The sequence below is a fragment of the Armigeres subalbatus genome, chromosome 1 (genome assembly GCF_024139115.2).
Source record: "Armigeres subalbatus isolate Guangzhou_Male chromosome 1, GZ_Asu_2, whole genome shotgun sequence".
In the NCBI taxonomy this organism is placed as follows: Eukaryota; Metazoa; Arthropoda; class Insecta; order Diptera; family Culicidae; genus Armigeres; species Armigeres subalbatus.
In genome coordinates, this window is record NC_085139.1 from 275,081,697 (window position 1) to 275,106,157 (window position 24,461).

At 41.3% G+C, this 24,461-nt stretch overlaps 2 protein-coding genes across 2 annotated transcripts in view; both read right to left on the reverse strand.

The window, feature by feature from the left end:
- The window catches only part of LOC134214542 (uncharacterized), a 301,878-nt gene extending 289,244 nt beyond the window's left edge, over positions 1-12,634 (reverse strand). The window contains exon 1 of the mRNA XM_062693903.1: positions 12,374-12,634. Within this exon, the coding sequence (XP_062549887.1) occupies positions 12,374-12,634 (261 nt within the window). The remainder of the gene's footprint in view (positions 1-12,373) is intronic.
- The window catches only part of LOC134214530 (cholecystokinin receptor type A-like), a 260,990-nt gene continuing 249,030 nt past the window's right edge, over positions 12,502-24,461 (reverse strand). Inside the window, exon 6 of the mRNA XM_062693894.1 lies at positions 12,502-12,639. The gene's annotated coding sequence lies outside the window, so the exon portion shown is untranslated. The remainder of the gene's footprint in view (positions 12,640-24,461) is intronic.

Here is a 24,461-nt window from a genome sequence, read left to right on the forward strand (position 1 = left end):
TAAAAATCCGAAATTCAAAAAAATTTAAAATCTCAAATTCTAGAAATCTTTAAATCTAAAAATCTAGAAAACTAAAAATCTAAAAATCTAAAAATCTAAAAATCTAAAAATCTAAAAATCTAAAAATCTAAAAATCTAAAAATCTAAAAATCTAAAAATCTAAAAATCTAAAAATCTAAAAATCTAAAAATCTAAAAATCTAAAAATCTAAAATCTAAAAATCTAAAAATCTAAAAATCTAAAAATCTAAAAATCTAAAAATCTAAAAATCTAAAATCTAAAAATCTAAAAATCTAAAAATCTAAAAATCTAAAAATCTAAAAATCTAAAAATCTAAAAATCTAAAAATCTAAAAATCTAAAAATCTAAAAATCTAAAGATCTAAAAATCTAAAAATCTAAAAATTTAGAAATCTGAAAATCTAAAAATCTAAAGATCTTGAAATCTAAAAATCTAAAAATCTAAAAATCTAAAAATCTAGAAATCTATAAATCTGAGAATCTAAAAATTGAAAAATCCAAACTAAAAATCTAAAACTTTTAAATTTGGAGATTTAAAAATTTACATACAGAATATCAATAGATCAAAATTTTGGATCGATTAATTTTAAAATGTAAAAATGTAAATAAAAATTTTAAAATCCTGCTACTTAATTATGACCAAAGCAATTGTCCCTATACCAACAGATGTTAGCACATCTTTAATGTCCAAGTACTGGTGATCTCATTCGTTAGGTCACGCCCGAGTGCAAGTGAATGTAGGAAGGGGAAGAGAAATTGATGATGCAATCACTCGCCCACTGAAAGCCAAATATACTTCTGTACTTATCACGAATTCACGCGGAATTCATGGGAATTTTTGGGTTAGGTTCGAGGGCAAAGGTTCGTCTAGGCTAACGGGCTGCCAATCAGAGAGCGTGTCAAATTGATGGTAATCTATGCTAATTGAGTGTGGGAAACGATCGTTTTCCAATTTTTGCAGTTACTGCTAGTATATTAGCGAATAAGGAATCAATGCTTGGCGATTAATGGAAATGGGTGGTTTTGTCGGGCATTGTAAAACAGTTTTACTTCTGCATTCGCTGATCATGCATTACCGAAACTGTCGGATGCAGAAGTAAAACTGTTTTTGCTGCGAAAAACACCAACGAACGAAAAAACGCCCCTTTTCGATAGTGGGGACCTTACTTTTTCGCTAGCATATGCGGTTTTCTGATGTGTAAGTAAGTTAAATTGAAGGTATTGGAAAGAAGTGGATACGGTATGGAGTCCATTTCCAGTTCTAGCGATTGCTAGAACATGAGAAATATGGAGTAATCGCGCTTAACTTTTCAGGAGGACCAAAGTAACATTTTTTCTATGAATTAATTTGAATACTGCCATCATAAGCTTTCATATTGGTCTGTTGATTGCAATATTCAAATTAATCTATGAAAAAAAGTTCCTTAGGTCTTTTGAAAAGATAAACGAGAAAATGCAAAGTAGTAGAATCAGGGGGAGAAGACGGAGCACTGAATCCCTACCCCGACATGTGCGACATCTGGATTTGGTTCTAAAATGTAAACAACAGTGTTAATTCTCTACCACCTTTTTGTTATGGCGAGGCAACTGTTGTTTTCGATATTTTATCAAAATTAAACACTCTATCATTCAGCAATATAACGATGTGGTATGCTTGAGATACCTGCTTGATTATAGGGACTCGAAAAATAATTTATTTGCAGTAACAAACCGAAAATGTTTTTCCTGTTCGGGTGTGCTACTGCGACCAATTATTAGATCTATTGTAGCGTTTCCCGTATCCTTAGTGTTTAAGTGCATGCCGAATTACTCCAGTGCTATTGAGAAGCAATGCAGTTTCGGTTTCGATACAGTTGTTGTTTTGTTTTCTCAAGACCAACATGCCAAGGTCCCGCTATTTAGACCCTTCATTGGGAGCAATCCCATTGAAGGCGCGCCCCTTATATACCGAACATAAAAATGTTCGCATTAACGATTGCGCCCTAACACTGGTTCTAAGCTTCAATACAGAATACACGAGCTTTGTTCGCCAGTGACAGGCGTCGGGGCCCTTGAGTAGAATGAAACGGCCCTGGGATTGAATATGACGGTTTAGTTGTCATAGGGGCCATCCACAAAGTACTTCACGCCTCTAGGGAGGAGGGGGTTGCGAGAAGCGTAACGATCCATTCAAAAATGTTAGAGAATTGATACAAAAAGCGCAACAAAGGGGAAAGGGGGGGAGGGCGTGACGTACTTTATGAATCTTCCCTATCTTGCCATATGACTAGTGCTTTGATAAGCCGGCTGGAGTCGAAAGAACATGCATTAGAATATAAAACAAGTAATGATTCAGGCAGGCCAAACAAGTATCCCGGACCTAGAACGCCACGCAATTTGCAGCGGTGCTGAACCATTATTGGAAGTACGGACTGTAGGGTAAGGGAGGTATTTTGGACCACCAGTTCGACGGCTCTTATTTTGGGCCACTAAGTGCAAATTCCTCTTGGTGGTCCAAAATAAGAAAATACATCCTTTACCCTAACACCTTATTAGTTTGGTAAGTTTTGACGTAGGACTTACGTCTCTCTTTACTATACCGGGTGTCATTTCAAAATTTCTAAATCGGCCGCGTTACGCTGTGTTGAAAGATTTCAAACGTTAATAGCTTTTACCCTAGTGAACAGATTTCTGCAGTAGACCCCTCAATCGACAGCTTTCAAGTATGCCTTCCATATTAATGCTTGATAATATCCGAAAACTTGTTTCAATAGGCCTAAAACTGTTTTCAAAGCAAAACATTGAATTCACGAAATCCTATAAATATGGGTACCGCATCATTCTTGCATCATTCCATTACCACGTTCTGATTGGTGCAGACGTCAACGAATGAGCTCACGCTAGGTCTGCTAAGAAGGCATAAAATAGCGCAGCGCGAATTTTTCCTCTCAATCTGACCAAAACAGGCAAAGCAATAACAGCATCGCATCGTCGGAATTTTAGAACGGTTGCATCATCGTCTCAGCCACGCATTCGCAAACCTAAAGCCTTTTTAAGAGCAAGGCAGAATCGTCAGCATTCTCAGGTCAGCATCATCGGCATTTTCAGCCCGGCATTGTCGAGAAGCCAACAGTAAGCGCGGCACGGCGGTGTGTGACGATAGAGTGTCGACGACAACACTACTGATCAAGTTTTCTCGGCCGATGGCAGCAGCGGTTGGTATTCCTGCAGACATCGATTCGTAATGTTTTAAACAATCATAAACTCCCAGTTGAACCGCTCAAGAGGAAATTTACATCTAACATTGTGAATGGATCTTTTCAGAACCACTAATATACTTACTAAAGAGTTTTTCGCAATTGAATCATTTTGAAAATGTAGTACAATCAACTAATTAGAGAGCGTTTGCGTGACAATTTTATTAATTCGCGTTCATGGCGATGAATTGTTACAAAATTCTGTCTTCCTCGCTCACGACAAAAGAAAATGCGTTTCTTATTCTAAGATATCAACGAAAATTTTTGAAATTTCTCCATCAGAATTCCAAAATTGTCACTGTTTTGAGTCTAAATATTTCAATTTAAAATTTGATTTATTTGTTGATGTGAATAGGTAAACAGCTACTGAATTTTGTATAACTTTCGAACGTTTGTATAAAGCTTTTGAATATTCTTGGTTAACGTGATTTTGTGTTTCAGCAAGTATACTCTATTACCACTATTACCACTGAAAATCCATTCTGCGCCAAATACGCGCGACCCAAAACTAAATTCTAAGCAAATACACGTTAAATATCAATGTTAAATATTACGCTGAACATTACAACAATTTATTGAACGTCTTTTTTCAAGTTCGTTTTTATAATATTACTGATTTTAAGTATATGTTTTAACTTCAACGTTACAAACGTTTGTACAAAATTGAAAATAGGATTAAGGAAAAAGCAGTTGATATAACAACTCATCTAGATGGTCCTTCTTGGAATTCTGAAGAAGTCGCTCCAAAATTGTCTGCGGGTGTTTCTCCGAGAACATCTGTGGAAATGTCTCCATTCTTGCAAAAGGTTCCCCGGAAATTTATGCGGAATTTCATTTTTTGACGTAGAACTACGTCTGTCTTTTCTATATTGGGGTACACTTTACGTTTTCGAAAAATCAAAAACGTCACGAAAATATGATAGACTTTGATCGTTAATATCTCAGCCGTTTCTCGATGGATTTTCAATTTTTGGACCAGTTGATCAAAAAAGAGTCAACGCTTCACTTCACAGCGTACACTGAAGTCATCTTTTACGCGGCTTTTGTACACGATTCGCTTTTTATGCGATTTTGTTTTCACTAAATTTCAGGATTTCCATGGCTTATTCAGACACATTTTGGGATTTACGCGGTTTTTTACGTTGTTTTAATTCACGCGGCCCAAATCCTCCGCGTTTAAACTGACTCCAGTGTGTTACAATATTTAGGTATGATAATATTTAGTATTGCAAACTTGCTAACAGTTTAGCAATAAAAATAATATTTAGCAGTTTAGGTTTCGGTGAATCAGTCAATCTCGTAAGTGTATCGCAAGCTTCTTCTTCCATAGCACTACATTCCAACTGGAACTTGGCCTGCTTTTTAAAGTAATCTATTAGCATTGTTTTAGTTATTAATTGAAAGCTTTATATGCCCGATATTGCATGAGTATTGAGTATGTATCTTGTGTGACAAATACAATGGATACACTATGCTCGGGGTGTCGAGAATGGATCGAGAATCGAACTCGCCATCTCCGGTTTCTGGACCTTTGTTCGCAAGGTCAACTGGAGACCTCAAGCCAGCATAGAAGTCAAATTAATGCAACTTACAGGGCTGCACCAGCTGGTGCAGTTCGTTTCAGCAAACTTACACACGCGTTTTCTCTCAAAACCTTCAGGGGGTTTGACGGCAGCTTCTCGCTTACGTCTATGGATGCCAGTAGAAAAGCTCGGAATCTTCTTCACTGCTGCAGTGGATGTGTTCTGGGATACTTTCTTCGGTTTTTTTTGCAGATTCCTAGCTGTCCAAAGTACGACGCAACTCGCATGAAGGAATAATAATTACTAGATATTATTAGATACAGTCTAAATCCCCTACTGAGCCAACTTTTGGTTTATTTCAGGCAGTCCTTCAGTGGGAAGGTTGCCACTATCGAGGCTAATATTTCGTGACCGGACAGATACTTCCTGAATTTTTTTGATGATTTTTGTTCGAGGTAGATTTGATTTATGTGTCGGTTTGATGAGAAGATTTTGCCAAGGAATGGTATGCAACGCCGATTATTTATCCAAAATAGTTGATGTGAGAAATTTGGACATATTATGTATCTTAAAGGCATGGTCAAGTCAAGTCCTACGTCCACTTAGCGGTTATGTCACAGACATTACCCACTGTTCGTTTTTCTGTAAAACAAGCATAATACATTATGTTCTTCTTCTTCTTCTTCTTATTGGCATTACATCCCCACACTGGGACAGAGCCGCCTTGCAGCTTAGTGTTCATTAACCACTTTCACAGTTATTAACTGTGAGATTTCTAAGCCAGGTTACCATTTTTGCATACGTATATCATGAGGCTAGCACGATGATACTTTTATGCCCAGGGAAGTCGAGACAATTTCTAATCCGAAAATTGCCTAGACCGGCACCGGGAATCGAACCCAGTCACCCTCAGCATGGTCTTGCTTTGTAGCCGCGTGTCTTACCACACGGCTAAGGAGGGCCCAATACATTATGTTATAATCAAGTTATGACGATCGTGAAATTTTCTTTCATCCATTTTTGACAGAGAAATTATTTCCAGTATTGTTATTTGTAACACATATTGATATAATTTTTATGACTAACTGGTCGGGTTGGTATATAACATCATGGGTCTCCAAGACTTCTATAAAAGGTTCGATTTCGGAGTGAAATGTACACGAACATTTTGAAAATTATGCCAATTATTCTCAAGACCGACTAGAATATGACGTCAAATACATTTAAGATTATTTAACCAGCGACACCCCCACTCCCTTCGCCAAGGCCCCGATGCCATTTTTGAACGATTCCTAAATATAAATAGAAGACTAACAAAACCGCATACATAATATAATATGGAAATAAGGAGATGTATAAAACGAAAACTATATTCAAATTTGCCCTTGAAATCACCCAAACTTCACCATAATTCCACACCGCCCATCATACCACACACCACCCAAACCAAACAGCATGTTGAAGCATCAATGAAACCCCTCTTTTTCCCCTTCCAATGTATGACACAAAACAAACGCAAACACCACCATGGCCACGAGCGTACGAAACCAGCAGTTAAGGTGATTATAGAATGAAGCCAGTGGTGAATTTCAAATTCACCACACGTTTATCTACATACATTTCCAAAACCCCAAATCTGGCGTAATAGTTTTCATACAGTGCCGAAACTCAAATTATGATTGTTCAGCATAACTAAGCAAACGATCTACCATTATTTCAGCCCCATACGCGTTATGGTTCTCTCATCTCGTGCTCTTGAAAAATATATTGGAAAAGCACGTGGTTTACAAAATGGCCTATTTCTGGCTTCATTCTATAATCACCTTAATCGTGTCGTTATCGAATGCAATTTCTGTTGCCAACGATGAATCTTACAACTGTGTTGGTGCGAATGCTCCGATAAAGTATAATGGCATCAACATCATCCAGTCGGCTCTACACTTAAAAGCGCGTACGTTGTTCGTTGATTAGTTTTCGTGTTCAACACGTTCCACTTTGCAAGCTTTGAAAAGCTTTGCTCGTTGCGTTAGCGTTATCGATATTACCGTAGCGAGGTTTCTAACCCATCGATCGAACGTAATTTATATTACAGCATGGTAGCTGCTCAATGCTCGTAGTCCCGATTATATGGGAAAAAATGGAAAATTGCCTAAACCATTTTCCTTGTCAGCTGCGAACGCATTAATCAATCTTGATGAAATTAAATAGCATGAAATTAGAAGAGTGGCTCTGCGGAATGCAACTTGTTGCGATAAAATCAGTTAAGTCTAAGTACATGAAAATCGTGTGAGTTTTTGAGGTTGAAAAAGTGACCATACAGACACACAAACATACACACACACATACATACACACACACAGACATCACCTCGATTCATCAAACTGAGTCGAATGGTATAAGAAACTTTACTATCAGATGTTCCTGTAAAAAGTTTGTTTTCAGAGTGAAATGATAGCCTTTCGGTACAACTTTGTTGTACGAGAAAGGCAAAAAATTCAGGAAGTATCTGGCAACCTTCTCAGGACTGCCTGAAATAAACCACAAGTTGGCTCAGCAGGGGATGTAGACTGTATCTCAGCCCTTCCACTGAACGGCCCTCTAATCCGTGCGATAGCGACTGGAGGAGAACATTATTTTTAACGCTTAGAGCCTTGAAAAAGGCTGTTTGCTTCGGCTAAGTGCAAAAAGTAAGAAAACGATCTTTTCAAATAACCGCGAATTTCTAGTGGTGGTATAAAAAAGACTGAATGCTCTGCGAGCGAATGCACTTTTCTTTTATACCTTATTTTGAATCTTCTCTGCTTCCCAATTGGTGGGCCAATCAGCCAGTGTCTTGTATCCCGCTTCTTTGTCAGCCAAAGCGTCATCATCATCAACGCGTTCGAGAAGGGCTTCTTCTTTTTTACGCTTGTTGCTCGCTGCTGGCGTCTATTTCATAACGGGACTTTTCGCTTGATACAGGCCAATAAGCCGGGCAAGCGAGCTTAGAATTGCAGTTCAGGTGAGAAGTACGTGTTCTTTTCTGAGACAACATTGTTAGTAGTAGAAGGAAGGAAACACCCGGACATGGGATTTCTAGTGATAAGATTTAGAATTGGTAACATGGGACGATCATTCAGTCACGTTCGCTTTGTGTGCGGTCAGTAGCAAACAATGTTTATCTACATATTTATTTATCAATGCCAAAAAATCCAACATTTGATGAAAAATCGATTGATAGTTTATTAATGTTTTAGCTGTAATCGGTGTTTTATTTATCCAAATAAGATTATGTGAGAGATTTGGACATCTTATGAATCTTCAAAGGCATGGTCAAGCGAAGTCCTTCGTCCACTTCGCAGTTAAATCAGAAAAATTATCTACTGTTAGTTTTGACGCTATTTATGAAAATCACGCATAAAATTTTATCTCTAGAATATTGGATTTGGCACCCAAGTACAATTTCTATCCCGAAGGGTATTGAAAGCATTGATATTGATCTCTATTATTGGCTCTCTGAAGAACCGTTTGTTTTTTGGACATACATGCTGCATCATGTGGCTTTTCTTCAGCCTGTCTCGGCTCAGCACCGATGCCGGCCGGTCTCGGCTCGACTCTGCTGCTGCTGCCGGTATCTGCTCAGCATTGCTGCTTTGTCGGGTCTGTAGGGTGGACTGGTGATGTGCTGGCTAGGTTTCGGATGATGATGGTCGCTTCGATGGTGACGAGCCAAAAAGCGGTAGGTACAGACTTCATTCCCTATTAAAAGTGCTATTCAATCAATGATGCAGTTGCTTCGCTTGTCCCGGTCAGAATGAAAGGAAAAAATCGCGTTGCGCTATTTTATGGCTTCTCGGCAGACCCAGCGGCTGCTCATTCGCTGGTGTCTGCACCAATCAGAACGTGGTAATGGAATGATGCAAGAATTATGCGGTACCCATATTTATAGGTTCCCTTGAGCTCAATGTTTTTCATTGAAAACAGTTTATGCCTATTGAAACAAATTTTTCGGGTCTTATCAAGCATGGACATGAAAGGCATACTTGAAATTTGTCGATTGAGGAGCTTACCGCAGAAATTCGTCCACTGAGACGAACGCTATTAACGTTTAAAATCTTTCAACACAGCGTAACGCGGTCGATTTGAATATTTTAAAATGACATCCGGTATAGTAAAGAGAGACGTAAGTCCTACGTCAAAATCGAAAGGAATTCGCATCCAGCAATATCGGTGGGGTATTTATGGTACGAGCTATCGAAGGCGGATTAAGGGCCGATGCCCACGTAGCGTTTTTTCAACGTTGCGTGCATGTGGCGCTGAACAACCGCAGGTGTGCATCGGTGCGGCGACACTGCGTTACCTCTTTTTCCCGATGCACACATGCGTCCTTTTAACGCCGTGTGCATGCAGCGTGTAAAAGACGCTACGTGGGCATCGGACCTAAAACTCCCAAATGAAAAGACAAGCTGACACCGTCGCTTGGTACACTCGCCCATATTTATGAAGCCACAGTCATACACAATACATACTTATTTAAGGAAAATAAACTAAATTCTAAAAACGAGCAATGGGTAATGTTTTCAACATAACCGCGAGTAGACGTAGGACTTCTATAAACGTAGCGTATTCACATTTAACTTCTTACTTTTGAATCTATGGAGTTTGAGTATAGTATTGATATTGGAAACGACAACTTCCATGCTGTGTAGAATTATTAGCAATTTGTTTGTTCAAAACTTCTGGAAATACTAATATATAAATACATAATTAGAATTGCTTTGTTTCTTACTTTTAAGCCCTAATTTACTCAAGCGAATGTAGGGCATTTATAGATTTCTTATTCATGATTGTATTTGAAGTTTAGAAATTCTATTTATAAAATCTTCAAACTTGGGCAAAATGTGCTATTTTGGGGGAACTATCCCGTTTTCCAAACAAAGAAATACAGCACCAATTTCGTTGCTTCTTTTTGCTAACATGCGTGCTTACTGCTGAAAAAAATCACAACAATAAGAAACAAGTCAAGGAGCAGTAACTACTAAAATAAAGGAGGTACTGCTAATACATCAACGAAAAATTATGTAATGTTTTGATTCCAAACTCCGAGTCTATGTTAATTTAATAATACAATTTCTCAGAAAATGAAAAACAAAGAATAAGATAATGTTTATTCAAATATTTTTCTGGAAATTATTTTTCGCGGACTTTTTTAAAAGATTTACATGTAATACAGCGAAATTTTCTAATGTAAAATGGATATTAACACTATTGCTGACTGTGCATCTTTAATTGCTAATGACTTCTGCAAATAAATGAAAGTTCCATTTTTAATCCAATTTTTAATTTCCTCAGCGTGGTTGATTTTTTTTTGCTGGGGAATCAGAACTGTTATAGTATAACCATGTTTTAATGTATGTGTCGTTTAGTATCAAGCACAACTTAACATATGGTCAGTCATATGACATGACTCTTACCCATCCCGGGATCATGTGGATTATGAAACCAATCACTTTTCGTGGATGAGCAGACCAAATCTGAACTCGATGCGATGGGCGATTGCAATGATTGCAATTACGAGCGATGCGATGGGCGATTGCATCCATCGCAACCGACACCACTGTATCCGACCATCATCAAGCACAGAAATACAAAAAAATGCGCCCACTTCTTTCATACATATTCGCCGACTCACCGGCAGTTCTACCGCTGGTGACTGCATGCTGAGCAAAAAGCACGTCAGTACGCGTTGCTGTCACAAATTGTAATGACTCACACACGGCAAGTACTGCTTCTTTTATGCACAAAGAAAATCTTCCGGTAGACCCGAAGGCCCGTGACATACCGCATTCTGATGTCCGTGTTAGGAATGCACGGGATTGGTTACATATGAAACTTTTACTTTCTTTGACAAGAGTTGAAATTTTCAATAGTTTATCGTTAATAATCTTAAGTTTCAATGAAATAGGCAAAATGGTGGAGAGTGTCCGAGTCGATTGATATATAAATCTTAAAAATCCATCGAAAGATAAAGGCGCTAGTAGCGTTCAAAATCTTCCCTTCCAGCGTAACGCTCTCGATTTCCAAAAATCTAAATCACACCCAGTATAGTAAAGAAAGACGTAAGTCCTACGTCAAAAATTATCGTGATTTATTTTCATGCTTCTTTTTTATGCGAAAATCTTCTTTTATTGTATTTTATTCGACAAATTAACAGAGAGACAACATTTGAAATTCCTACGGGCTTCATACTGAATGCGATTGATTGGCATTCCAATTGTGTAACATTATCTGTCATTTTCTTATTGGAGAAGCTTATGGAAACCGTATGATTCGACTACGCTGATTTTCGATCAGCGTAAAATCAAACCGTATGATCGTCATCCGAAAATCGAGTGCATATCGTTAAAGGGCGGAGGCGAATCAGTTTTCAGTTACTCATATGATGAATCTTTTGTTCAGTGTAGTTCTGCTTTACTCGTTACTGAAAACTTGCAATAGTTGCTTCGTTTTTCCTTGACTCTTGTTCTTTTTATCACAGTTGACCACAGATTTTCAATTGTTTCACCTGAAAACCGTGTAGACTTTTCTTAGCACAATAAACATGTTTGTAAAATTGCGAATTCATAAACTTATTTTCATAATGATTTCGTAATTATAACACATAGGGACACGGCAGGTATTTCCGTCCATCGTCATAGGGGCTAAAACCAACGAAAGCAACGTACATTTGCTAGAACTCCACTATAGCAGAACGTTTCTCCTAAGCTTACGATTTGGTACGTATGAGTTTTACAAAAAAGCATCTCTTTTATTGGTTTTCGAGACTATGACGAACAGACGAAAATACCTGCCGTGTCCCTATTCATAATTGTTTAATATTAGGCGTCACGGGATATTTTGGAATGCTTTCCAAAGTAAAAAATGTCTTCATAAAATAAAAGTCTTGCGAAATACTTTATATGAGATACCAATACTTTCGCACAAAAAGCTGCTGGATGCACCTGAGAGTTCGTAACAGCGGTTGCCTGGAAGCAGATGTCGGTACATTTTTTCCACTGCGGCTAATCACTATCAAGCGCACCTGCAGCAGTAAGTAGCCCCCATCCACATTCGTTCCAGTCTGGCATTAGCAAACTTGATCCTTTTCAGTGGCAAGCTAGCATCACCACCGTCGGCATCTTCGCTACGGCTAACCGATTTTAAGCCCAACAATAGTAGCAGTATCGACACCATTTTTCTTCAATCTGGTAAGAAAAAAATTAAAAAATACCAGCTTTATTCCCGGCTGGTGTTTTTACTCTGAAAACCAAAGCCGTCTTTTCCAAGACGACGAAAAAATTGCTAAATTGAAGAGTTAAATCAATTTAATTGTGATAACTTTAAGACTTTGACGTACTGTTTAATTATTAATCGAGAAATCGAATTCTACACAATCATCATAAAAAGAACGCGAGCACTCATATGCAGATGTTTTACAATATCGTTATGTGGAAAACCTCGAAGTAAATCATATTGGTAATATAAAATATATTTGATCCGATGGAACATAATTTCATTCCACTGCATATTGGCCCATTCAGTTCCCTTTTTCGGTGTTTGTGATTAAATAACTTACCCCCATGAAGTTCTTCGAACTACGGACTGGAGACCGGGCTTGTTTTTTGGATGTTGTTGCAGCCGCACATCCGCTCTGCACATTGTAGCTGCTGCTGGAAAACAGATTCGATGACGAGTTGGGTTGAGTGTTTTTCGGTGGGGTCGGTTCGGTCGTTAGGAAGTGGCAATTGGTTTCCCGGGTTTGCGGTAGAGTGGCCTTGGGTTTTAAGCCCGTGTTAGAGGGGAATGATTTCAACGAGATGTCAGTGGCTTTGTTCATTCGCACTGAAAAGAAAGACAATAAATTTTTTTTTTCATTATTCTTTTTCAAAATTTTGAATATAAATTGGAATGAGGCAAATAATAGCTTTGGCTGGTTATATTCTGTTTTGAGCGATTTTTGTTCATGAAAATCCAGACAATGTATCTGTATAGCAAAAACGAACAGTGGGTAATGTCTGTGACATAACCGCTAAGTGGACGTAGGACTTGACTTGACCATGCCTTTAAGATACATAATATGTCCAAATTTCTCACATCAACTATTTTGGATAAATAATCGGCGTTGCATACCATTCCTTGGCAAAATCTTCTCATCAAACCGACACATAAATCAAATCTACCTCGAACAAAAATCATCAAAAAAATTCAGGAAGTATCTGTCCGGTCACGAAATATTAGCCTCGATAGTGGCAACCTTCCCACTGAAGGACTGCCTGAAATAAACCAAAAGTTGGCTCAGTAGGGGATTTAGACTGTATCTAATAATATCTAGTAATTATTATTCCTTCATGCGAGTTGCGTCGTACTTTGGACAGCTAGGAATCTGCAAAAAAACGAACAGTGGGTAATGTCTGTGACATAACCGCTAAGTGGACGTAGGACTTGACTTGACCATGCCTTTAAGATACATAATATGTCCAAATTTCTCACATCAACTATTTTGGATAAATAATCGGCGTTGCATACCATTCCTTGGCAAAATCTTCTCATCAAACCGACACATAAATCAAATCTACCTCGAACAAAAATCATCAAAAAAATTCAGGAAGTATCTGTCCGGTCACGAAATATTAGCCTCGATAGTGGCAACCTTCCCACTGAAGGACTGCCTGAAATAAACCAAAAGTTGGCTCAGTAGGGGATTTAGACTGTATCTAATAATATCTAGTAATTATTATTCCTTCATGCGAGTTGCGTCGTACTTTGGACAGCTAGGAATCTGCAAAAAAAACCGAAGAAAGTATCCCAGAACACATCCACTGCAGCAGTGAAGAAGATTCCGAGCTTTTCTACTGGCATCCATAGACGTAAGCGAGAAGCTGCCGTCAAACCCCCTGAAGGTTTTGAGAGAAAACGCGTGTGTAAGTTTGCTGAAACGAACTGCACCAGCTGGTGCAGCCCTGTAAGTTGCATTAATTTGACTTCTATGCTGGCTTGAGGTCTCCAGTTGACCTTGCGAACAAAGGTCCAGAAACCGGAGATGGCGAGTTCGATTCTCGATCCATTCTCGACACCCCGAGCATAGTGTATCCATTGTATTTGTCACACAAGATACATACTCAATACTCATGCAATATCGGGCATATAAAGCTTTCAATTAATAACTAAAACAATGCTAATAGATTACTTTAAAAAGCAGGCCAAGTTCCAGTTGGAATGTAGTGCTATGGAAGAAGAAGCTTGCGATACACTTACGAGATTGACTGATTCACCGAAACCTAAACTGCTAAATATTATTTTTATTGCTAAACTGTTAGCAAGTTTGCAATACTAAATATTATCATACCTAAATATTGTAACACACTGGAGTCAGTTTAAACGCGGAGGATTTGGGCCGCGTGAATTAAAACAACGTAAAAAACCGCGTAAATCCCAAAATGTGTCTGAATAAGCCATGGAAATCCCGAAATTCTAGTGAAAACAAAATCGCATAAAAAGCGAATCGTGTACAAAAGCCGCGTAAAAGATGACTTCAGTGTACGCTGTGAAGTGAAGCGTTGACTCTTTCTTGATCGAATGGTCCAAAAAAATTGAAAATCCATCGAGAAACGGCTGAGATATTAACGATCAAAGTCTATCATATTTTCGTGACGTTTTTTTGATTTTTCGAAAACGTAAAGTGTACCCCAATATAGAAAAGACAGACGTAGTTCTACGTCAAAAAATGAAATTCCGCATAAATTTCCGGGGAACCTTTTGCAAGAATGGAGACATTTCCACAGATGTTCTCGGAGAAACACCCGCAGACAATTTTGGAGCGACTTCTTCAGAATTCCAAGAAGGACCATCTAGATGAGTTGTTATATCAACTGCTTTTTCCTTAATCCTATTTTCAATTTTGTACAAACGTTTGTAACGTTGAAGTTAAAACATATACTTAAAATCAGTAATATTATAAAACGAACTTGAAAAAGACGTTCAATAAATTGTTGTAATGTTCAGCGTAATATTTAACATTGATATTTAACGTGTATTTGCTTAGAATTTAGTTTTGGGTCGCGCGTATTTGGCGCAGAATGGATTTTCAGTGGTAATAGTGGTAATAGAGTATACTTGCTGAAACACAAAATCACGTTAACCAAGAATATTCAAAAGCTTTATACAAACGTTCGAAAGTTATACAAAATTCAGTAGCTGTTTACCTATTCACATCAACAAATAAATCAAATTTTAAATTGAAATATTTAGACTCAAAACAGTGACAATTTTTGGAATTCTGATGGAGAAATTTCAAAAATTTTCGTTGAAATCTTAGAATAAGAAACGCATTTTCTTTTGTCGTGAGCGAGGAAGACAGAATTTTGTAACAATTCATCGCCATGAACGCGAATTAATAAAATTGTCACGCAAACGCTCTCTAATTAGTTGATTGTACTACATTTTCAAAATGATTCAATTGCGAAAAACTCTTTAGTAAGTATATTAGTGGTTCTGAAAGATCCATTCACAATGTTAGATGTAAATTTCCTCTTGAGCGGTTCAACTGGGAGTTTATGATTGTTTAAAACATTACGAATCGATGTCTGCAGGAATACCAAACGCTTAACCGCTGCTGCCATCGGCCGAGAAAACTTGATCAGTAGTGTTGTCGTCGACACTCTATCGTCACACACCGCCGTGCCGCGCTTACTGTTGGCTTCTCGACAATGCCGGGCTGAAAATGCCGATGATGCTGACCTGAGAATGCTGACGATTCTGCCTTGCTCTTAAAAAGGCTTTAGGTTTGCGAATGCGTGGCTGAGACGATGATGCAACCGTTCTAAAATTCCGACGATGCGATGCTGTTATTGCTTTGCCTGTTTTGGTCAGATTGAGAGGAAAATTCGCGCTGCGCTATTTTATGCCTTCTTAGCAGACCTAGCGTGAGCTCATTCGTTGACGTCTGCACCAATCAGAACGTGGTAATGGAATGATGCAAGAATGATGCGGTACCCATATTTATAGGATTTCGTGAATTCAATGTTTTGCTTTGAAAACAGTTTTAGGCCTATTGAAACAAGTTTTCGGATATTATCAAGCATTAATATGAAAGGCATACTTGAAAGCTGTCGATTGAGGGGTCTACTGCAGAAATCTGTTCACTAGGGTAAAAGCTATTAACGTTTGAAATCTTTCAACACAGCGTAACGCGGCCGATTTAGAAATTTTGAAATGACACCCGGTATAGTAAAGAGAGACGTAAGTCCTACGTCAAAACGAGCAATGGGTAATGTTTTCAACATAACCGCGAGTAGACGTAGGACTTGTATAAACGTAACGTATTTACATTTAACTTCTAACTTTTGGATCTATGGAGTTTGATTATAGGTATTGATATTGGAAACGACAACTTCCATGCTTTGTAGTATTATTACCAATTTGTTTATTTAAAACATCTGGAAGTAAAACTAATAATTAAATACATAATTAGAATTGCTTTGATTCTATTGAGCCTTTATTTACTCAAGCAAATGCAGGGCATTTATAGATTTCTTATTGATGATACATAGTATTTGAAGTTTAAAAATTCTATTTATAAAATTATGCTTCTTTTTGCTAACATGCGTGCTTACTGCTGAAAAAATCACAACAATAAGAAACAAGCCAAGGAGCAGTAACCCTACTATAATAGAGGAGGTACTGCTAATACGTCAACGAAAAATTATTTAATGCTTTGATTCCAAACTCCGAGTCTACATCAAGTTTAATAATACAATTTCTCAGAAAATTAATAACAAAGAATAAGATAAAGTTTATTTGAATATTTTTCTGAAAATTATTTTTTGTGTACTTTTTTAAAACATTTACATGTAATACAGCGCAATTTTCTAATCTAAAATATATTATTACTATTGCTGATTGTGCATCTTTAATTGCTAATGCCTTCTACAAATAGATGAAATTATTTAATTATGAATTTAATTCAATTTTTTCTTCATCAGTGTAGTTGATTTATTTTGCTGTGGAATTAGAACCATGTTTTAATGTAAGTGTCGTTTAGTACCAAGCACAACTTAACATATGGTCAGTCATATGACATGACTCGTACCCATCCCGGGATCATGTAGATTATGAAATCAATCACCTGGACCAAATCTCTCTGGGCTAATTTTATCCTTCTTCATCTACCTCTAGCCTCTAGCCGTGAACTCCGAGTGATGGGCGATTGCATCCATCGTGACCGACACCATTGCATCCGACCATCATCAAGCACAGAATGACAAAAAAATGCGCCCACTTCTTTCATGCATATTTGCAGACCCACCGGCAGTTCTACCGCTGGTGACTACATGCTGTCGCTGTGTAGGTGAACACAGCGAACGAACGAACGAAACAAAAAATGCGCGAGCAAAAAGCACGTCAGTACGCGCTGCTGTCACAAATTGTAATGACTCGCACACGGCAGGCACTGCTTCTTTTATACACAAAGAAAATTTTACGGTAGACTCGAAGGCCCGTGACATACCGCATTCTGATGTCCGTGTTAGGAATGCACTGAATTGGCTACATATGAAATTTTTACTGGCTTTGCAAAAATTGAAAATTTCAATAGATTATCGTTAATATTCTTAAGTTTCAATGAAATAGGCAAATTGCTGGAGAGTGTCCGAGTCGATTGATATATAAATCTTAAAAATCCATCGACAGATAAAGGCGCTAGTAACGTTCAAAATCTTCCCTTCTAGCGTAACGCTCTCGATTTCCAAAAATCTAAATGACACCCAGTATAGTAAAGAAAGACGTAAGTCCTACGTCAAAAATATTCAGAAAACCCAAATTAATCCACCTAGAGTTGCTGGTGCCTTTCTCGCGAATTATAAAAATGAGAAAAACATATAAGAGTGGTCGAATTTGCACTTTAGGGGGATAGCTTTTACTTTTTCTTTTAATTTATGTCTTTTTGCGGTCATTGTCGAGTGCATTGCAAAAGTTTCTGAAATAAAAATATATAGGTATTTCGGATTTGAAATTTTTTTTTCCAAGGGGGGACCCTTGACAAAAAACAATGTTTTTTAAATAACTCTGGAACCCAATGGCCGATCGAACCAATTTTCAATAGGAAACAACTAGATCGCAATCCGCGTCGATTGTTGCGAGCAAATTGTATAATGCTAAGTACCAAAAAGTGTGTCTCACATTTTTGTACACACACATACGCACACATACATACACACATACATACACACGGGGCTGCGAAATGGTGAGTTGACATCTGGGAAGGAGCGACCTACACAGCTCTGGTCCTCACAAGTTCCATTCTCACGCTTCCACGGGTCTTCCGATGACAATCGACCGCCAGCTAAGGGTTTTGTACCTAGCTGGTAGTGCAGCCTGGGCAATGTTGTCTTTCTGACATCAGCTAGAGTGCGTGGGTGCGACCAAAGGGACCATCGTCCCTAACCCCTAATCCCAAGGCGTCGAGGGATGCATGGCCAGGGGGGTGAAATAATGAGCTAGGCCTTAAGGGGGAAACGCAATGGAGTGCGGCAACGGAACGGCAACGGCAGGGTGCGGCAGCTGTCACTTTTGAATACACGGCAGTATATGGAACGGCACGCAATGATGCGGAACGGCAAGTGCGGAATGTACTAAAACCGCATATTTTTTGAAAATTTTCAAAAAATGCGGCAGCGGTATTGCGGAAAGATTTGTTTACTTTTAGCATGAAGTGATTTTATTCAAATTTGTATTATTTTCAGTAGCAGAGAACTTCAGAAAAAGCATAATCAGGACCACTTGATTAAACTGGATTGCTGAAAATGAATAAAATTATTTATGGAAATCGTAAAAACCTCGAAGAAACAATAATGATTATATTATTAATCATTGTTTTAATACAACAAGTAAATCCAATTTCAATAGAACATCCACTATTCATCCAAATTAAATCCCTTGAATAGTGAGTTTGAGTTCCCAGATCCTTTGTATTTCCTTTGTATGTTCCTCCAGGAATTCCTCCGGAAGTTTCTGCAGGAATTCCTCCGGAAATTTCTCCAGGAATTCCTCCGGAAGTTCCTCCAGGAATTCCTCCGGAAGTTCCTCCAGGAATTCCTCAGCAAGCTCCTCCAGGAAATCCTTCAGAAGTTCCTCCAGGAATTCCTCCGGAAGTTCCTCCAGGAATTCCTCCGGAAGTTCCTCCAGGAATTCCTCCGGAAGTTCCTCCAGGAATTCCTCCGGAAGTTCCTCCAGGAATTCCTCCGGAAGTTCCTCCAGCAATTCCTCCGAAAGTTCCTCCAGCAATTCCTCCGGAAGTTCCTCCAGCAATTCCTCCGGAAGTTCCTCCAGCAATTCCTCCGGAAGTTCCTCCAGGAATTCCTCCGGAAGTTTCTCCAGGAATTCCTCCGGAAGTTCCTCCAGGAATTCCTCCGGAAGTTCCTCCAGGAATTCCTCCGGAAGTTCCTCCAGGAATTCCTCCGGAAGTTCCTCCAGGAATTCCTCCGGAAGTTCCTCCAGGAATTCCTCCGGAAGTTCCTCCAGGAATTCCTCCGGAAGTTCCTCCAGGAATTCCTCCGGAAGTTCCTCCAGGAATTCCTCCGGAAGTTCCTCCAGGAATTCCTCCGGAAGTTCCTCCAGGAATTCCTCCGGAAGTTCCTCCAGGAATTCCTCCGGAAGTTCCTCCAGGAATTCCTCCGGAAGTTCCTCCAGGAATTCCTCCAGAAGTTCCTCCAGGAATTCCTGCGGAAGTTCCTCCGGAAGTTCCTCCAGGAATTCCTCCAGAAGTTCCTCCAGCAATTCCTCCGGAAGTTCCTCAAGGAATTTTTCCGGAAGTCCCTCCAGGAATTCCTCCGGAAGTTCCTCCAGGAATTCCTCCGGAAGATCCTCCAGGAATTCCTCCGGAAGTTCCTCCAGGAATTCCTCCGGAAGTTCCTCCAGGAATTCCTCCGGAAGTTCCTCCAGGAATTCCTCCGGAAGTTCCTCCAGGAATTTCTCCGGAAGTTCCTCCAGGAATTCCTCCGGAAGTTCCTCCAGGAATTCCTCCGGAAGTTCCTCCAGGAATTCCTCCGGAAGTTCCTCCAGGAATTCCTCCGGAAGTTCCTCCAGGATTTCCTCCGGAAGATCCTCCAGGAATTCCTCCGGAAGTTCCTCCAGGAATTCCTCCGGAAGTTCCTCCAGGAATTCCTCCGGAAGTTCCTCCAGGAATTCCTCCGGAAGTTCCTCCAGGAATTCCTCCGGAAGTTCCTCCAGGAATTCCTCCGGAAGTTCCTCCAGGAATTCCTCCGAAGTTCCTCCAGGAATTCCTCCCGAAGTTCCTCCAGGAATTCCCCCGGAAGTTCCTCCAGGAATTCCTCCGGAAGTTCCTCCAGGAATTCCTCCGGAAGTTCCTCCAGGAATTCCTCCGGAAGTTCCTCCAGGAATTCCTCCGGAAGTTCCTCCAGGAATTCCTCCGGAAGTTCCTCCAGGAATTCCTCCGGAAGTTCCTCCAGGAATTCCTCCGCAAGTTCCTCCAGGAATTCCTACGGAAGTTTCTCCAGGAATTCCTCCGGAAGTTCCTCCAGCAATTCCTCCGGAAGTTCCTCCGGAAATTCCTCCGGAATTCTTCCGGAAGTTCCTCCAGGAATTTTTCCGGAAGTTCCTCCAGGAATTTCTCCGGAAGTTCCTCCAGGAATTCCTCCGGAAGTTCCTCCAGAAATTCCTCCGGAAGTTCCTCCAGGAATTCCTCCGGAAGTTCCTCCAGCAATTCCTCCGGAAGTTCCTACAGGAATTCCTCCGGAAGTTTCTCCAGGAATTCCTCCGGAAGTTCCTCCAGGAAGTTCCTCCAGCAATTCCTCCGGAGGTTCCTCCAGGAATTCCTCCGGAAGTTCCTCCAGGAATTCCTCCGGAAGTTCCTCCAGGAATTCTTCCGGAAGTTCCTCCAGGAATTCCTCCGGAAGTTCCTCCAGGAATTCCTCCGGAAGTTCCTCCAGGAATTCCTCGGGAAGTTCCTCCAGGAATTCCTCCGGAAGTTCCTCCAGCAATTCCTCCGGAAGTTCCTCCAGCAATTCCTCCGGAAGTTCCTCCAGCAATTCCTCCGGAAGTTCCTCCAGGAATTCCTCCGGAAGTTCCTCCAGGAATTCCTCCGGAAGTTCCTCCAGGAATTCCTCCGGAAGTTCCTCCAGGAATTCCTCCGGAAGTTCCTCCAGGAATTCCTCCGGAAGTTCCTCCAGGAATTCCTCCGGAAGTTCCTCCGGACGTTCCTCCAGGAATTCCTCCGGAAGTTCCTCCGGAAGTTCCTCCAGGAATTCCTCCGGAAGTTCCTCCAGGAATTCCTCCGGAAGTTCCTCCAGGAATTCCTCCGGAAGTTCCTCCAGGAATTCCTCCGGAAGTTCCTCCAGGAATTCCTCCGGAAGTTCCTCCAGGAATTCCTTCGGAAGTTCCTCCAGGAATTCCTCCGGAAGTTCCTCCAGGAATTCCTCCGGAAGTTCCTCCAGGAATTCCTCCGGAAGTTCCTCCAGGAATTCCTCCGGAAGTTCCTCCAGCAATTCCTCCGGAAGTTCCTCCAGCAATTCCTCCGGAAGTTCCTCCAGCAATTCCTCCGGAAGTTCCTCCAGCAATTCCTCCGGAAGTTCCTCCAGGAATTCCTCCGGAAGTTTCTCCAGGAATTTCTCCGGAAGTTCCTCCAGGAAGTTCCTCCAGCAATTCCTCCGGAGGTTCCTCCAGGAATTCCTCCGGAGGTTCCTCCAGAAATTCCTCCGGAAGTTCCTCCAGGAATTCCTCCGGAAGTTCCTCCAGGAATTCCTCCGGAAGTTCCTCCAGGAATTCCTCCGGAAGTTCCTCCAGGAATTCCTCCGGAAGTTCCTCCAGGAATTCCTCCGGAAGTTCCTCCAGGAATTCCTCCGGAAGTTCCTCCAGGAATTCCTCCGGAAGTTCCTCCAGGAATTCCTCCGGAAGTTCCTCCAGGAATTCCTCCGGAAGTTCCTCCAGGAATTCCTCCGGAAGTTCCTCCAGGAATTCCTCCGGAAGTTCCTCCAGGAATTCCTCCGGAAGTTCCTCCAGGAATTCCTCCGGAAGTTCCTCCAGGAATTCCTCCGGAAGTTCCTCCAGGAATTCCTCCGGAAGTTCCTCCAGGAATTCCTCCGAAGTTCCTCCAGGAATTCCTCCGGAAGTTCCTCCAGGAATTCCTCCGAAGTTCCTCCAGGAATTCCTCCGGAAGTTCCTCCAGGAATTCCTCCGAAGTTCCTCCAGGAATTCCTCCGGAAGTTCCTCCAGGAATTCCTCCGGAAGTTCCTCCAGGAATTCCTCCGAAGTTCCTCCAGGAATTCCTCCGGAAGTTCCTCCAGGAATTCCTCCGGAAGTTCCTCCAGGAATTCCTCCGAAGTTCCTCCAGGAATTCCTCCGGAAGTTCCTCCAGGAATTCCTCCGGAAGTTCCTCCAGGAATTCCTCCGGAAGTTCCTCCAGGAATTCCTCCGGAAGTTCCTCCAGGAATTCCTCCGGAAGTTCCTCCAGGAATTCCTCCGGAAGTTCCTCCAGGAATTCCTCCGGAAGTTCCTCCAGGAATTCTTCCGGAAGTTCCTCCAGGAATTCCTCCGGAAGTTCCTCCAGGAATTCTTCCGGAAGTTCCTCCAGGAATTCTTCCGGAAGTTCCTCCAGGAATTCTTCCGGAAGTTCCTCCAGGAATTCCTCCAGCAATTCCTCCGGAAGTTCCTCCAGGAATTCCTCCGGAAGTTTCTCCAGGAATTCCTCCGGAAGTTCCTCCAGGAAGTTCCTCCAGGAATTCCTCCAGCAATTCCTCCGGAAGTTCCTCCAGGAATTCCTCCGGAAGTTTCTCCAGGAATTCCTCCGGAAGTTCCTCCAGGAAGTTCCTCCAGCAATTCCTCCGGAAGTTCCTCCAGGAATTCCTCCGGAAGTTCCTCCAGGAATTCCTCCGGAAGATCCTCCAGGAATTCCTCCGGAAGTTCCTCCAGGAATTCCTCCGGAAGTTCCTCCAGGAATTCCTCCGGAAGTTCCTCCAGGAATTCTTCCGGAAGTTCCTCCAGGAATTCCTCCGGAAGTTCCTCCACGAATTCTTCCGGAAGTTCCTCCAGGAATTCCTCCGAAAGTTCCTCCAGGAATTTCTCCGGAAGTTCCTCCAGGAATTTCTCCGGAAGTTCCTCCAGGAATTTCTCCGGAAGTTCCTCCAGGAATTCCTCCGGAAGTTCCTCCAGAAATTCCTCCGGAAGTTCCTCCAGGAATTCCTCCGGAAGTTCCTCCAGGAATTCCTCCGGAAGTTCCTCCAGGAATTCCTCCGGAAGTTCCTCCAGGAATTCCTCCGGAAGTTCCTCCAGGAATTCCTCCGGAAGTTCCTCCAGGAATTCCTCCGGAAGTTCCTCCAGGAATTCCTCCGAAAGTTCCTCCAGGAATTCCTCCGGGAGTTCCTCCAGGAATTCCTCCGGAAGTTCCTCCAGGAATTCCTCCAGTTCCTCCAGGAATTCCTCCGGAAGTTCCTCCAGGAATTCCTCCGGAAGTTCCTCCAGGAATTCCTCCGGAAGTTCCTCCAGGAATTCCTCCGGAAGTTCCTCCAGGAATTCCTCCGGAAGTTCCTCCAGGAATTCCTCCGGAAGTTCCTCCAGGAATTCCTCCGGAAGTTCCTCCAGGAATTCCTCCGGAAGTTCCTCCAGGAATTCCTCCGGAAGTTCCCCCAGGAATTCCTCGGAAGTTCCTCCAGGAATTCCTCGGAAGTTCCTCCAGGAATTCCTCCGGAAGTTCCTCCAGGAATTCCTCCGGAAGTTCCTCCAGGAATTCCTCCGGAAGTTCCTCCAGGAATTCCTCCGGAAGTTCCTCCAGGAATTCTTCCGGAAGTTCCTCTAGGAATTCTTCTCGAAGTTCCTCCAGGAATTCCAAGGAGAACTTCCGTTCCAAAGATATATAGGAGTAGCTTCCGGGGGAATATCGGGAGGTCCTTCCAGGTTAAATCTTGGAGGAATTTTCGGAGGAACTCCTGGAGAACTTTCGTGGGATTCCTGGAGGAACTTCGGGGGATTTCCTGGAGGAACTTCCGGGGGAGTTCCTGGAGGAACTTCCGGAGGAAATACGGGAGAACTTCAGGAGGAATTACGGGAGGAACTTCAGGACCAATTCTGGGGAATTCCTGGAAGAACTTTTGGTGGAAATCCAGGAGGAACTTTTGGGGGAATTCCTGGAGGAACTTCTTAAGGAATTCCTGAACTTCCGAAGGAATCTAGAGGAACTTCCGGAGGAATTTCTGGAAGAACTTCTGTAGGAATTTCCGGAGGCACTCTTTACTGGAGGAACTTCCGAAGGAATCATGAGGAATTTGCGGAGAAATTTGTGGAGCAGCATTCGGAGGAATTTCTGGAGGAACTTTCGCAGGAATTCCTGGAACAATTTCTGGAGACACTTCCGAAGAAACTTCCGAAAAAAGCGCTGGAGGAATCCCGAAGGAATTTGTGAAGACACCTTCGAAGGAATTGCTGGAGAAACTTCCAAATTAATTCCTGGAGGAACGTTCTGTAGAATATGGAGGACCTTCCGGAGTACTTTAATTAGTGTTTTTTTTATCGCAATTAAATACAACAAAACGGAACTTCCTTAGAAATTTTTGGAGGATTTTCCGGAGGAATTCCTAGACAAACTTCCTGGGGAATTCTTGAAGGAACTTCCGAAGAAATTTCTGGAGCATCTTCATGTAGGAACTTCCAAAGGAACT